The sequence below is a fragment of the Pseudochaenichthys georgianus genome, chromosome 3 (genome assembly GCF_902827115.2).
Source record: "Pseudochaenichthys georgianus chromosome 3, fPseGeo1.2, whole genome shotgun sequence".
Classification (NCBI taxonomy): domain Eukaryota; kingdom Metazoa; phylum Chordata; class Actinopteri; order Perciformes; family Channichthyidae; genus Pseudochaenichthys; species Pseudochaenichthys georgianus.
In genome coordinates this window covers 38043255-38059643 of record NC_047505.1, presented here as the reverse complement: position 1 = coordinate 38059643, position 16389 = coordinate 38043255, and the positions used below count along the sequence as shown (strand labels likewise).

The following is a 16389-nucleotide window of genomic DNA, read 5'->3' as shown; positions in this document are numbered from 1 at the left end:
ATATGCTGGAATAATACTTAATAAACAGTGTTAGTTTGGATAAATCAACTACAGTGTATACAAAAGTTACAATTTCAATTATTAAAATCAATTAATTGAAACATTGTTCGTTTGGGGCTAGAGTCTATGATCCACTCTTCTAATCAGTTCATTATTTTCTAAATTAATCAACTAATCATTAAGTTTACAAAATGTTAGAAACAAGTGAGAAATGTCCATCCCATCTCCTCAACGTTCATAGTGGTGCCTCTTAAACGTCCTGTTTTGTCAGTCCCAAGGTCAGAAATATTTATTTGAATAATAATTATAAAACAAAAAGTCAGGAATATTCCACATTTAAAGACATAACATTTCTGCAATCAATGCATGACAACAAATAACCATCAAATGTGCCAAAAATGTTTTCTGTCATTGACTATTCAAATAAGGGACTAATTGTTTGTGTAAACTTATTTATTTTTTATTTATTGTTGCAAGAAAAGCAAGTTTTGGAATATTGTGTGATTATTGAAGTGCAGTTTGTTTCCGGCATTGACATGTAAATATGTCAGTGATGCTGCAGTCTAATAAAGCCAATTGAAAGCATCTCTAATACTAATGTGTGTGCAGCAGACTCCTGCAGCATCTCCCGCTGTGTGGGACCATCATGTCACTGTGCGCGGCGGAGGGATACGATAACCAATGTCATCGTGGTGCTGAGGCTTTTGCAAACCAAAAATGTCTGCCTAAGGGAAACTCGTAACTGATATAGAGGATATTTTACACAGGTGTTGGCGTTTTAACCATAGACAGTCTATGGTTTTAACCCACATTTCGCTCTTTTGAGGCGTTTTGCAAGAAAGCGAGTCTTCACCAGATGACCCTAGTCGGGATTTTAAGGTAACAAGGTAAAATATCAGTGGGAGTTTACCAAAAGCTTTCGGAGCAGTGAAAGAAGTTGGGAGTTGAGAAAGACCATCACAGCGTTTTGTTGTCTGGACCTGGGGATTCTGACATTTGAATTATTTGTTTGGCAGAGTAACTTATTTTGACCCAGCGTGTCATTTATGTTTCGCACTGCACCTGGTTGCTATTTTCAACACAAATGAACCAGAAACTGCAGCTCGTGTTAGCCAGCTAGCCAAGGTACGTTATGTGCCTGAGCAAATCTTAACAATCGTAATGCTCGGCCACACATAGCACTGACATTAACACTGTCCGTGAAAGCCTCATCAGTGAGTTACATAAATGTCGTTACAGACAAACATTGTTACTGCAGCACTGAGGAGCTGCATGTCTGTGCCACCCATGCATCTCTCTCAAATCAACGCAAACTAAAGGTGTGCACATCATTTGCCATATTTTAAGCTTTAATAATGCAACCAAACTGTCAGAGTCTCTATTTGCAGCAATGCCAGAGCCAACTTTTCTTCTCAGTGAGGCTCTTTTATCCTGCATCCATAACAATCACCTCGGTGGCAGTCATTTCCTGTGGCAGTCCGCTGCTGAATAAAGCAGCACGCTGTGACCTGATGGACTGTGTTTTCTTCAGGTTTCTAGATCGGCAGGATGAATCCTCAGCAGCGGATTGCCGCTCTCGGAACAGACAAGGAATTGAGTGACCTGCTGGATTTCAGTGCGGTATGATGGCTGTTTGCTCTTTTTTCTGTCTTCACCTCTCGATGTCATGCAGCTCTGCTGGCTTTCAGAGCTGTTAGGGGGTTCAAATAGGCTAAAGCATGACTAATTGATCTGTTAACATTAGTGTTGGTTAATATGATGTGACAGACTAGGCTTGCTTTTTTAAATTCATTAGCTGCTTTAAGGATAATTGCAGCATATTATGTGAATGGCTGCTTTCACAGTGTTGAGTCTTGGCTCTAATTGTAGCTCCGTATTCCTCCATGCAGATGTTCTCCCCACCTGTGAGCGGAGCGAAGAACAGGCCCACCACCCTCGGCAGCAGTCGGTTCACTGCAGCAGGTAGGGTCCCTCAAAGCCCCTCACTAAACCCTCTGATGTGTTCTCATAGTTTTCATCCGGAGCTGGGTGACATGGCCAAAATCTACTGTAAAGATATAGGTTGTTTCATTACTCGATAACGATATATTGCAATAAAGCAAGTCAATTAAATGGTAAAGCTTTTTTAAAAGACTCCTTGCTAATGATTGACAAATGAAAAGTAGTGAGCATTTTATTAAGAACTTCGGTTACAAATCTCAAAACAACAATTTTCAAAGGATATTCTTTAAACATATTTCAATCAGTATGCATATTTGTGATCAGTTTAGACAATATCTTGATGTATGATTTAAGCACGAAATGTTATTTAATTATTATTTTTATTCACAAATTATGTATATATAAATAATCAATAATACAATCTTAAAAACCAGGAAAAGACACTTTTACCATATTACAAAACCTCAGACTATAACTACTCTCATATCATGATGTCAATATAATATTGATTTATTTTCCAGCCCTTTCTTTCTTTCTGCCTTGCATGTGATGCCTCTCACTCCTCTGTGCGCTCTGGTGGTTGAAACATGGAACAAAGCACAGTTGAAGCCACAGATATCTTCTAATTAGTATCATGGTGAAAAAGTGAATCATGTTTTACCGTACTGTCAGATGAGGTGTAAATCTGGCATGTTTTGGCTTTTTAAATGAACTATTAAGTGCAGCAAGTGTTCACAGAAACAATAGAGTCTGTCTTTATCGGGGTTCGCTGTGAGGTGTGTTGGAGGTACGTTCAGAATCCAATTAAAATGTCAGAGTGAGAAGCGGTCAGAAGTGGAGCTGCTTGTGAATTGTAGTGCCGTTTAATAGGATTGTGAGAAATCCTCTCATAGAGTTATGTAGTGTTTTTTTCTTCTTTGTACAAGCAGCAGTTTGACAGTTCTCAAAACCCTCATATACAAACACGCTTGTCTCTCCCACAAATTCCTGGTCCTTGTTTTGTTTATCTGTGAGCATCTCGATGGATGGTTTGGCTGTTTTTAACAAGAGTTCAGATTCCCTGCTTCTGGATTGCTTCCCAGCTATAAATGCTACAGGAAATTAATCCGAAGCACATCTATTGTCTCGTGCTATAAGTGAAAGTCAACAATCAAGCATTATGTTTTCTGAAAGCATGTTCTGTGAGCATCCACAAAGCCTCCTTGTTGTCAGTTATCTGTGAAACGAAAGACACACACTTAGTGGAAACTGAAAAGACAAAGAACCGAGAACAGGGCTGTCTCACATGAACCGTGGAGTTGTGAGGATTCATTTTAGTATACCTAATCGTGTGTGTGTGTGTGTGTGTGTGTGTGTGTGTGTGTGTGTGTGTGTGTGTGTGTGTGTGTGTGTGTGGTGTGTGTGTGTGTGTGTGTGTGTGTGTGTGTGTGTGTGTGTGTGTGTGTGTGTGTGTGTGTGTGTGTGTGTGTGTGTGTGTGTGTGTGTGTGTGTGTGTGTGTGTGTGTGTGTGTGTGTGTGTGTGTGTGTGTGTGTGTGTGTGTGTGTGTGTGTGTGTGTGTGTGTGTGTGTGTGTGTGTGTGTGTCCTAGCATTACTATACTTGTGGGGACCTAAATCTGTTTACACAGTCATGTATGGGGACACATTGGAGGTCCCCATGAGGGGAATCATTAATTTTAGGGTGAAGACTTGGTTAGGGTTAGGCATGTTATGGTTAAGGTTAGGATAAGTCTCCAGGAAATGCATGTAAGTCAATGTAATGTCCCCTGAAGTGATGTATACATGGTGTGTGTGTGTGTGTGTACTTTCCTAGTGAGGTTCCCATGATAATTATATGAACGCTACAAACAATCATTGTTAGGGTTGTTGTTTTAAGATCATATTAAAGCTGGTTTTATTACCCAGTGGACAACATATCCACCTGCAGTACAGAAACGTAACAACTGCAGCCTCTAGGATGAATAATAATAGACAATTTTCTGTAACCAGTCGTAAAAAAAGTGTCAAAGATTGCATCAGATTATACAGGTGTACATAATAAATTACATTTCACTGTATGTTTGTGGATAAGGAAATGTTTTAAAAAATCAGGTTGTTGAGTCAAAGTTGAAACACATTGATGACACAAAATACTTGATTTGGAAACTTGAATTTTGATTACTCAAGGTTGGTGCTCTGTGTATAATGATCATCACACATGCAATCTCAATCATCAATGTCATTCATGTACTGTATTAAGAAATTGCTGTGTGCATTTTGATTTATTATAACCTTTCAAGATATTGACATGTACCTTCAGACTACGGGTTGTCTACTTATCGATACGTCTATCTGCAACTATTTTAACAATCGACAAGTATAGTGACAACATGGCTATACATCCCGTTTTTCAGACACTCAAATATGGAGATGTATATCCTATTAAACTGGTTTTCTTTTTTTTTGGACTGACAAAACAAGTCTTTTTAATACTTTAAGAAATTGGGATGAACTTTTTCTCTATTTTTAACATTTCAGACCCAAAGGTTTATCTGGAAATGAAGTGGCAGATGAATCAATAATGAAAATAAAAGGTTATTTGCAGTCCTGCTCTAGGCGGGGGCTTGCACTCTGTGACCTCTAAAACAGAAACCATCAGCACGGTGCTTTTTGTACAAAACAGAAAATAACTGGAGACTGTCAGGAGAATCATGCATTTCAGCCAAATCTCATTGTCATCACTGTGTTGTCTGCGGGGCGGCTTTGTTATTTAGAACCGTAACAGAGACTAAAAGTGGGCTGTTTTTTTTGGACGTTACTGGAACAAATCTACTTAAAGGTGGGGTAGGTAATTCCTTACAGAGCCCCTCCTCCAACACACACAAATGCGCACATGACCAATGAGGGCACGAGATAAGTTTGTGCACAGATGGAAGGCTGACAGGCAGGTAGGCCATCCAGTTATTTTAGCCGGACCGGCTCAAATGATTGGTCATGCTTTTTACAGTACTACGGCTTCCACAGGTGACATTTTTTATGGATTTGTTGTCAAAGCACTTAAGATATTCATTGCTATCGGGATGTTAAGAGCATTCCATGGAATATAACAAAAAGTGTATCTCGAGCCGGTTTCTCAAACTTACCTACCCCACCTTTAAATAAAGTAAAGGGTTTACCGTTTAATTTACACATTATGTTCTATTATTTAGATTATATTAGAAATGTTCTATTGTGGTATGTAGATATGTGAGGATGTTTCAACAAACATTTATCTGGATTGATATATCGACTCTAGATAAAGGATCTAGTGTTATCGATTTCAGTATAAAACATCCATACACATCATCATGTTTAAGATGCGCCTTTATTTTGAAATTCCCATGGCACATGCTTCTCACCATTTCTGTCCAAGCACACCTGTTTCTGCAGAGCCAAGTAACGGTCCAATTGCATTTGAATTGCTATAAATGAACCTGTTTGTGTTGAGAGGGGATTAGATAAATCAATTGCAGGCCTGTGATTGATGGAATATAAATCGTATCATGGCAGAGTTTATAGTATCAGTGTCCAAAGAATCAATTACATTTTTTATTGTGAGGTATCATTTGCACGCTTAATCATATGATTACCATTCTTTAATAAAAAAAAAAAAAACACAACCATATTTAAAAAAGAAAATCAAATAACAGCACCTATATTGTTTCTTCATTTAAAATCTCATTCATCTGTAATGGCTTTATAAAAACAGTACTTTTCATGCTTAGTGGGGATTATCAGTAATTCAAATTTAATTTGTAGCTATAATAACAGTTTATTCTAGGTGTGGCAATATTGCAATCCAATTCAAAGTGGCAGTTCAAAGCTTTGTCTTGTGGTTTGCAGCTTTTTGTCCTCAAACATTATTATATTTGGAGTTAAGGAAACATATAATATTAATATATCCGCTACCAATATTTGTATCAGCATAAACCCATACAGTACAATCGCCAAATAATTTTGTTATGAATTCCTTAAATTGTCACAACCTTACAGACAGTTTTAAAGAAATGTCTGTACTGCTATTTCTTATTTCAGTTATTGGTCTCTCTCTAGTTAACAGGTTAAAGTGTCTCTGTCTATTTTAAATCACACATATATACCTCTGCTGGTCATAATCATTTTTTCTATTTCTTGAAAAATGTTACGGAACGGAATTATGCAAAACTAAACCTTTATCACGACAGAAATAATGAAGTGAGAAAGAACTGGTTCACCCCAGCAGTGTATCATCCTCTGGGTAAAACCCCTCCTTCTCTCAGTGCTCAGCATGTGCTCCTGTGTGTCTGATCCTCAAGGATGGGAAGTAGCCCCAACATAAGTGATTGTGAAAATAAGGCAAGTGGTGTGCAGACACAAGTGTGGAAATTGCAGGGAATGAGAGTTTGGATTATTGCATCTCAGCTGGGCAGAGCCAGATAATTGAGGCAGAGTGGGACTGGCAAGACCCTTCAATCGTGTGCCAGATTGAGATGGATTGGAAAAAATACCCAAAGTGGCTCTTACCGAGATTCATAATTTCTCCCCCCCAGCTGTGTTGATGATGCAAGTTTGATGAGGCCATTGACTGTCACAGTGCAGAGGGGCAGTGGCTGGCTGCTGTTGAATGTCTCATTTGTCATGTATCCGTGTGGAAAATGTGTTAGCTGTGGCCAGCAGTCAGTGTGGGTTGGTTGGCCAACAGTTTCATCCCAAAATAATAAAACACAGCTACAAACAGCCTCACTTTGAGTTCAGCCTCTGGGAAGTCATTTCTTTATCAAACGGGTTACAAATGATCATATTATTAATTTGCTGATTTTTATCCCTAAAAACATTTCTTTATGATGGTTTTACTTGACAGATTCACATTTAAGATAAGTATGGGGTTTATTTGGATAAATTGATGTAATCCATAGACGTAATATCATAGTGGTCTTCAGAAAATGAGGCAACACCATCTAAGATTATGTTTAAGTAAAAAAAGAAATATATTGTCAATTTTTCTGGTCTTTTCTAGTGGCTTTAAGGAAGTGTTGATTTTTCTGCTATGACTCTGTGTACAATTTATTTGAAATGAAGTAAACTTGACTAAAACACACTAATGGGACAAACCTGGACCACATTTGTGTATTGAACTATTTCAGGCTGTAATGTTCGTTCACTTCAGATTACGACGTTACATTGAATGTTGGCATGGATTGATTTTAACTTCTCTTATTTCCTAATTTCTATTAACAACATTCCTGTCTCTGCCTGTTTCTTGTTGATATGAAAATACTTAAACAAATGTCTAAATAAAAGGGTTCTTTTATTGGCCATCATAATAGATCAGAACATGCACATACTTGTTTTGTTTTCATTTTCAGTCTTTCTGTCTTCTGCAAGTTAGAATTATGTTAACCCTGTTTTCAGGGATTTAGGAGATGGTGCAGAATATTTCTGAAATTGAAAAATGGCAAGTTAGTGTTATAAATACTGAGTCATAAAGGGCTGTAACATCAACCTTGTAAAACTGTTTGGTTCTTCTCAGTCAAGGTTTGACTTCAGATAAATTGTTTGTATACATATGTTTGAAGAAGTCATTGGTTTTACCATTAGTGCCGCTCAGTTCATTTATACAGGAAACAGAATTAGGTCAAGTGCTCTTTGTGAGTCAGCAGAGGAGGGGAGTATTTCGGATTTGTTTATATTTACATGGGCATCTATTAAACTCGCCCGACTGTGAATGCGATCTGTTGTTTTACATGGGGGGATAAATCCGACATGATTTAGGTATAAAACATAATGATGCTTATTGAGGCAGGTCGGAAAGCATTGCACTGCAGTAATCGTTACAAACATTTATCTCCATGTTCTCGTAAAATGTATAAAATAATCCTCCATGAGGGTTTTACATTCATTTGTGTCTGTGGAGAATCAGGTTACTTAGTTTTTAAATGTCTGACATTTCTCATTTCTCATTCAAGATGCCGTCCGGACCAGAAGCTTTTTTCTTTCCTTTTTCCCTTTGGGTAGTCTTTCTGCCAACATTTTTTCAGTGGTGGGGACAGAAGGAAGGGGTTTTATAGATTCCTCAATCATACTCAATCATAAACTGATCCCTGTGTCTGAATGTATATAATGATGTTTAAAACGTTTAGTGGAAGCACATGAAAACACTAATAGGATTTCTCTGTTTAAGTTGTAATGTTTTGGTTGTGTTTAACCATTTTAAAATTTGATCCAATCCCAGATGTTGTAAATATGTAAATGCAATAGGATTAATATATCGGGGGGCTTCTTGCAATGTTTTCATGTTTATGTTTTATTATTATTTTCAGCATAATCCAGAGGTTTTATCTGTAATTTCTCTATGTCTTTTCTTCATAAAACATATACATTTAACTTCCAAATCAATATAACTAAACATTTACTAAACTATTTAAATTGGCAAATCATTAACAGATCAGATTAGTAAAAGTCATCCCTCTACATTGTATGTATGTATGAATTGATCAACAACAATAAAGAAACTGGAACATTGATATTTTAATAGACAGTGTCTGCTATGGTGATGTGATTATGGCTGCTTTTGCACCTGTAGTTTCCTTTATTATGTCCGAAAATATTTTTCTTGTAATAATGTTTCTTTTTGTTTTGGGTCTGGTCTGCTTGTTCGGAGTAACTCGTTGACAGTGTTTTGGAAGTCATCCTGTATCATCAGCACTATAGACCCACATGGGTGACTTTTAAAAGATTTATTTTGGCCAGATTAGCCTTTTTGAGAGTGAAAGTGTTGAAAGTGAGAGATGAAGGGAAAGATGTGCATAAAGGGGCCGCAGGCCAGATTCAAACCTGTGTCCACTGCAGCAGGTGGGCCACCAGCTCTTAACACTGAGCTATACTGCCCAGGTGATCTACAGATATTTATTATAGCTGTTTACACATTGATTCTCAAAGTGGGGTAAATGGGATAACAACTTGTAAGTGAACAACTTCTTCTAGTAACTCAGAATATAAAAACAAAATATCAACCTAATATCAGTAATATCAACCTGTTACTCATTAAAATTAGTTTGTCACTAAAACATTTTTTTTGTTTGAAAGTATAGGTATACAGTAAATTCTGGGAGTTCAAATGGTAGTTAGCATATACTCAATCAGGGGGTCCTTGGAAAATACATCCCTGGCCCCAATAGGTTGAACCCTGGCTCGGAGTATAATGTGTGAGAAGGGATGGATGTCCTGTTTCCTGTTTTCTTTGTGCATCTTTGCCACAGAGTGCTTGTTCCCCCAATTCATCAGACCTAAATAACAGAACATGCATTTGTGATTCTCCCTTTTGCCTCTTGTGTCAGTGAGTAATCTTATTGTCCTGCCTGTGCTCGGAGAAGAGAGGGGACCCTTGAGCCGTGGCAGAAGATGGTAATCAGACGAGATGACAGCCAGTGGCCCAGAGAGCAGACACTGACCATTGTTACATTCAGTGTGTAAAAAGGCCTCAGTTGGGCTACAATATGTCACATCGCTGTTGTCACACCAATATCTAAAACCATGTGATATGGTAACAGATATTTAAAAATAGTAATGGAAGTTTCCCTGCCTGAGTCTATGAAAGTGAGACTATTGAAAACATATATTTTGTTCTACCATCAAGGCACTGAGGGGGTAATAATGAAGACTTTAAAGAGGAAATGAATCTGCTGTGTGTGAGCAGCAAAACAACATGTTTGTCAGGATGAGACTTATCTATAACTCTGCTCACTTGAGCGTGATTTCTAGTTGGAGAAATGTGACGCACTTTCTGTCTAAGTATATCATTAGATTTCAAACTAAGAATGAATTGGTAGTGTGACCTTTGAAAAAAGAAAAGTATGATACTAAAAGTATGAAATTATCCCCTACACTGTCTACAAAATGTGTAATTAGTCACATTTCAGATTGGATATTGTTTGACCTTGTCAGGGAGGTACCTGCAAACCACATCATATTGCCTTTTCATCATGTCTCTTTTATATTGAAGAGCTCAGTTTGGAATTAATAGCCCTCTAGACGAATAAGAAGCAGCCGTAAAGCTGCATTGAACCTGGTTAAAGGGAATCAATCGCTATAGTCTTTCTGCTAAGCTGCTTGCTGAGCTATACTGAGCTGACTCGATTCAGAGAACTAGTCCACGTGTTGTGATCTATAATTACGGGTTTCGCTGTGCAGATTATAACTTCTGCTTTTAATCAAATTGTTTGTTTCAGATGTGTACATTCAGTTCCTTGGGTTGTATGCCTAACCCTGCTGCATGAAGGTGCAAATCATGAGCTAGATTTTAGGGTAAAACATGAACTTAATATTGAAAAGTTGTGTTTGTTGCTTGCTATATTATTATTTTTCTGGGCATACACGATTTCTTGAAATCTGATATTGTTTTATTTGAAGTTAAAATGAACGAAGCGTATTGCATTTTCCTGAGGCAGATGACATTACAACAGGGAAGATCAATAACTTTGGCTTTTACACAATATGGTTTCAAACAGCAACAACAATTGAGACATCAAATAATTGTACAGATTTATATCTCATACATTGGATTACAAAGATCAGATATTATATTTTCCAATACATGCCAGATGGTCTTGCTTTGCAGTCGGTTAGAGTTATTGATTTTATTTGTTTATCTGTTTGACTTTTGAGGCGTATAGGTTTTCTTTCATTTTAAAATGAGTTATCAAGTTTTAGTGCTCAGCTGTCTGGCAGTAGCCTGGCATGCATCAATGCCAAATCATTAAGCTGTTGATTGTGTTCCGGTACATTGAGGCGGTGCTCATTTCTGGTTTAGATTTTTATTTCTTATAATAACAATACATGTATTTTGCACTTTTCTTGACAAACAAACAACTTCAAAGTTCTTCAAAGAACAAAAATGTTACATACTAATATTTCATAAATGCTTTCTTATAAAATAGAAATTGACAATACAATAATTATATTGTAGTATTTATTATTACAATAATAATTTCCAAACGTATTTATGTTGTTTCGTTCTTTCGAGTAGGGATCAAAGACGGTTTATCTTATCTCATCTTAAAATCCCACCCCAATATGTGTTTAACTATTACATTTAGTAAATGAGTGAGATTTCAATCAGCCCTTGGATATAACATGAACAATGAATCAGATAAGTATTTCCTTGATTAATCTTTAATTTAATTTAATTGTTTTTGCATAAAATCTCCAAAAATAAAAAATGACATGTCATGTTTTATCCAATCAACAATTCAAACTCCAAATATATTTAATTTTGAATAATATAAAACTGATCAAATTCACACTATTCACTATCAAAATAATTGTAAACTAAAACAATCAAACAATTAACTGATCAGTAGTTTAACTGAAACTGCCATCATATTTAAACATTTAATATAAAAAAAAGATAAATGTTCCACCCCTTATCACTTGTAAAGTAACATTCCTGTGCACAACACATATCCAATGCCATCTGTAAACACACTGCAGAACTCAATCACTGGGTCAATGCATAATGTGTGTATTTATGAGCAGTATTTTGATTCAGTCGTTCCTTACTTCTTCATCGTGCCTCTGTTTGAGGCAGAACCAGATCATGTAGATAAACTGTGTGTTTGCACGTTGAACTCTGTGATGAACCTTGACTTTCTGACGGAGTCGTGTTTCTCTCTCTCTGACAGGTGTGGAGGAGCGGACCAACCAGGCGTCTTGGGCCCCAGGTGGCGAGCCCACTCCGCCCTACGAGTCCTCCCGGGTAAGATGACCCTCGCCTAAATGCCTCTGAACGACCTTTCTGCTCCACAGCACATCATTTAACACTCATTACATCAAAGCACTACATTCACTATGTTTTAGTCTCACCTTATCCAGATACCAGTCATGATGTGTGACCTGTAATCGACACATCTCTCTAGGACAGAAGGGACTTGCTAATGTTCTTGTACGGTGGTGGAATGGAGTTCTTTTCATGTGATCAGATTAGCTAAACAAAAAAAAAGGAAAACTAGTCACTGGAATATAACATTATTGTGGGATCAAGTTTCTTTTGAGTTATAGAGGCCTGGTCAAATACTGTAGCTCATTTATATGTTGATGCCGTAGTAAGTTGTACATGTTTTTCACCAAATATATGTGATCAGTTGTCGTGCCATAGAAATAAATGTTCTCTGTTGTATTCTGATGTAAAACAGATATGCAGTGTCATAAAGAGGATGACTTATGACCCCAATGTATTTATATACGTTTTCTGTTGGTATTTCTTTATCTCATAGTTGATGTTTTGGAATTAATAGCTTTGGGGAAAGATATTTATCGATGATACTTACTCAGTATTTGTATTCATTATCTATAAATCTGCTACGTTTTTTCTCGATTAACTGATTCATTGACATTTACAATATGTCAAACATTTTCACCACAATTTGTGCAATGCAACGTTCTAAAATATCTTATTTTGCACTACATTTGTCCCAAACATAAATATATTTAACATCCGAACGTATAAATACATTTGATTGAAAAACAACTGAAACAAATCATACATTTTAAAATACTTGCTGCGTTCTGTTTATCAATTTATGAGATTACCATTTATTTGTTTCACCTCTAATAGGAGTGTTTATTTTCAACGACAAGCTGTTGTTTGTGCATCAACAGTTGTGAATAAAGCCAATGCAGTGACACTGTAGGTGATTAATGGATTTAAGCAGAGCTTGAATGGGATTCTCTGACCTTCATTTGGCAGATCTCCAAGGCCATTGATTTGTTCCTCTACCGGCGGCCAGTCATAGTGTGTAAATGCTGGCAACAGTAAAACTACAGTAAACTACAGGACATGGCTCTGTGTCCGACTTCAGATCTTGAGCTCATAAAGAATCTACACATGCTTGATAACTTAACTAGATATTTCAATAATGTATTTGCTTTTTATTTGTCACTGCAAATGCCAACCACTGATGACTCTAATTCGATCCGGGGTAACATGGGTCTAGCCTCTGCACAAGTCATTAGAAAGCAGCAGAAAACACAACTTACTCAAGGAAATGGACATTTTTATTTGGCGCTGGGCAAGAAGATGCTTGACATTTTGCACACATAGGAGTAAAAATAATAAATGTGTATTGCATGTGTATAATAATAATATAGTAAAAACTGCAATTCAAACTGCATTTCTACTGTTGTGTCTCACTGTTTTTGTGAGCAAGTGTGAACAGCTCTCCTCTCCAAACCTGTTTGTTTGTCACTCACACATTGGTTGTTCTCGATGCCCTGTATGAATTTCATTTAATGTCAATCTCCTGTCACTTTCCATTACATTTCAGTTAAATGTCAGAGCCACTCGAGCTGCGTTACCTTGTTTATTTCTCTGTGCCCTTCCCGAATGAACATCCACAGGCTATGGTAACATAGGCGGCTTGATTTGAATTATAAGACAGAGATCTGTGCTCCAGGTGCATATAAATGAGTGCTTCTGACATTGCAAGGCACAGCATCAGCCAGCAGACAGCTGTTTGCACCACCATAAGGCGTGCACGCACACAACACATGCAACATCTCACACACTCACACACACAGCTGCATATATCTCTATCATGATAGAGACTTGATTTATGTAGCTTATAAAATAGTATATCCTATATTTCCTGCTTAGGATGCGACCAGCGTTTCTCATGAACCTCAGTGTTGATCATGTTAAATTTGGGCTGGGTGACGATGTAGTCTTTAGTTGGGGTAGGCCAATCATTCAAAAAAGCAAAAAGTTAAATATTTAATTCATGAAGAGAGGTTTATATTTTACCTAAATATCAGAAAGCACTTTGTCTTCTGGTTGTTATGACTGCTGTGTGTGTGTGTGTGTGTGTGTGCGTGTGCGTGTGCGTGTGTGTGTGTGTGTGTGTGTGGTAGTAGCTTCCATAGCTACATTATAAAGAGCAACATTGTTTTACAGGTAAAGTTTTATGAAGAAGGAAAATTAGGGAATTAGAGAAAGTTTGAGATATTTTTAAGAAAACTTTAATTCTCCCCCCGAGAACTCAATTCAAAAATGGAATTTTTACGTAGTTATAAAAAACTTGGACGTTTTGTAGACATTCAAAGTTGAATTTCAACCAAAGCCTTTAAATGATTTTGAAAAATTCAAAGTTTGAATGCAGATTGTAACTGAAAGTATGAATGAGTGGATGCAAGTTGAAAATGCAAGAAGAAGTAGAAATGCTCAACAAGAGAACCTCACACTGTGAGTTATCCTCCATCGTTCACACATATGTATGTTTCTGCGTAATTGCAGAGATTATTCTCTCCCTGTTGTTAAGATGTCTTGTTGTCATTCTCTAGAATCAAATAATTTGATTAACAAATAAAAAACCATTTCCAAAATGATGCCTTATGCACAATATCTGTCCAGTGCTCTGAAGAAATCCTAGTTCTTCATCCCTCCGTCTGTTACAAAGGGAATTCAGTCTTGTCCCTGAGCTTGTTTGAGCTGGTGAGCTACGACTGTGTGATCAGTCAACTGTGAACAGTCCCGAGCCCGCCGCGCTGACCTTGGCCTCGAGCCAGCCGCTGCATCCTGGGCAGCTGTGGCTGTAGGCAGGCGGTCTGACAGTCTGTGCCCACTGCCACCGCACGACAACCCCCATTTCCCCAGTGCCTTGCCCCGACTTGAATCCCGACCCCACACGTATCCATCAAGACCCAATCATCGCGTCCCAAGCTGCCACATGCAGCCTCGCGTTCACCTGGGATGCAGCACAGAGTGTGAAGGAGACAACTTTTTAAACGGTGTGGCGAGTGATTGGGGGACAAGGCGTGAGCCCCGGCCCGCACGCTGCCACATAGATCAGACAGTTATTTAGCCAATAGTGCCAACGCGGCCCCGTGGCAGCGGTGACAGGGTGTGTTAGTGTCTCACATAGATGTAGGCCACCAGAGTTTGGGGATGATGAGGCATCTGTGATTGATGATCCACCAGTCCCAGAGGAGTAAACAAACACACACACACACACACACACACACACACACCACACAACACACACACACCACACACACACACACACACACACACACCACACACACACACACACACACACACACACACACACACACACACACACACACACACACACACACACACACACACACACACACACACACCACACACACAACACACACACACACACACACACACACACACACACACACACACACACACACACACACACACACACACACACACACACACACACACACACATTTAAACACTTAGCATAGATTGACAGTGGCCGACCAAATATATGTTAAATGTGAGGCTACAGACAGGATTACTACTAAAAATATAACACAATATATGTTGTTACAGTAGCCTATGTTGTTTGTATAATCTTAAAAAATAAAACAATGCGTACACATTTGAATCTACAGTTATATTCCTTGCCTGAAAGCAGCTACCAAGACTTGGCTCAGTAAAACTCCAGCAAGAAATGAAATAAAAAAAAGGCACATTTGGTGCTGATTTAACAAATGAGATTTGTATTTAGCTTCAGAGGTGTTTTAAGTCTTTGGTCAGAGACAGGAAAGCTAGGTTTCCAGTCTTTATGCTAAGCTAAGCTAACCAGCTACCGTCAGTTACCCTATATTAAATGGTCAAATATAAAAGGGGTATCATTAGTCACTCCCAGAAAGAAATACGTGTATTCTGTGTTCTCAAAGTCTTGAACTATTCCGTTGGGTCTGTATTTTGGAGCATTTTCCTTGTTTAGCTGCAGAAGAGAGGAGATGTTTTTCGCCTGCTGACGTTTGTGCATGTGTTGGTCTGTGTGTGTTAGTTTGCCCCCAGCCTCTCACGGGGCTGTTGTTGTTATAGAGTCTGTTCATGGTGTGATTAACAGTGTGTGCGGCCCTGTGCGGGAGCACAATAGAGAATCTCGGAGGATTTCCCTCGACAGCAGCGCAACACTCCAATACCTTTGAAATTACTCCATCACCATCCACTCACAAAAGAAGATGGATAATAAGATTACTTTCTCTTACTGTATGTTGAATGCAAAGGTATGAGTTGGTGAAAATAGCTCTATAGAAATGCAGCCTTCTGCTCGGTCCCTCTGCTGGGAGTTAATGTAGTTTGGGGAGATGTTTTTGACTGGAGCATTGGAGGATTTTCAGTCAGGGCTTGGATTAGCCCCTGTAACAGAGCATCTTTTATTACATGGGACCCCGAGTTTCAAAAACCATACTGTGACCGATATTTAGACCTAAGCCCTGCAGCTGATAACTGTCATGAAAAGGCACTGTTAAGCTGCAGGAGAAAACGCATTTTTTAAAGTCTGCAGGTAGCTGGGAATGATGTAGGATTGCATCTCTTGTTTCCTACTCTTCTTTGTAACAACACCTTCTATGAACTGTGGGCTGATGAATAAAGCTGTTATAGATGAAATAGAAGAATAAGAAATAACTG

At 38.1% G+C, this 16389-nt stretch overlaps 1 protein-coding gene across 1 annotated transcript in view; it reads left to right on the top strand.

Annotated features, from left to right (window-relative positions):
• Positions 1-634: 634 nt before the first annotated feature.
• The window catches only part of tcf12 (transcription factor 12), an 87740-nt gene continuing 71985 nt past the window's right edge, over positions 635-16389 (top strand). Inside the window, exons 1-4 of the mRNA XM_034111974.2 lie at positions 635-879; positions 1532-1620; positions 1890-1962; positions 11618-11691. Coding sequence (XP_033967865.1) covers positions 1549-1620; positions 1890-1962; positions 11618-11691 — 219 coding nt within the window. The 5' untranslated portion in view covers positions 635-879; positions 1532-1548. The remainder of the gene's footprint in view (positions 880-1531; positions 1621-1889; positions 1963-11617; positions 11692-16389) is intronic.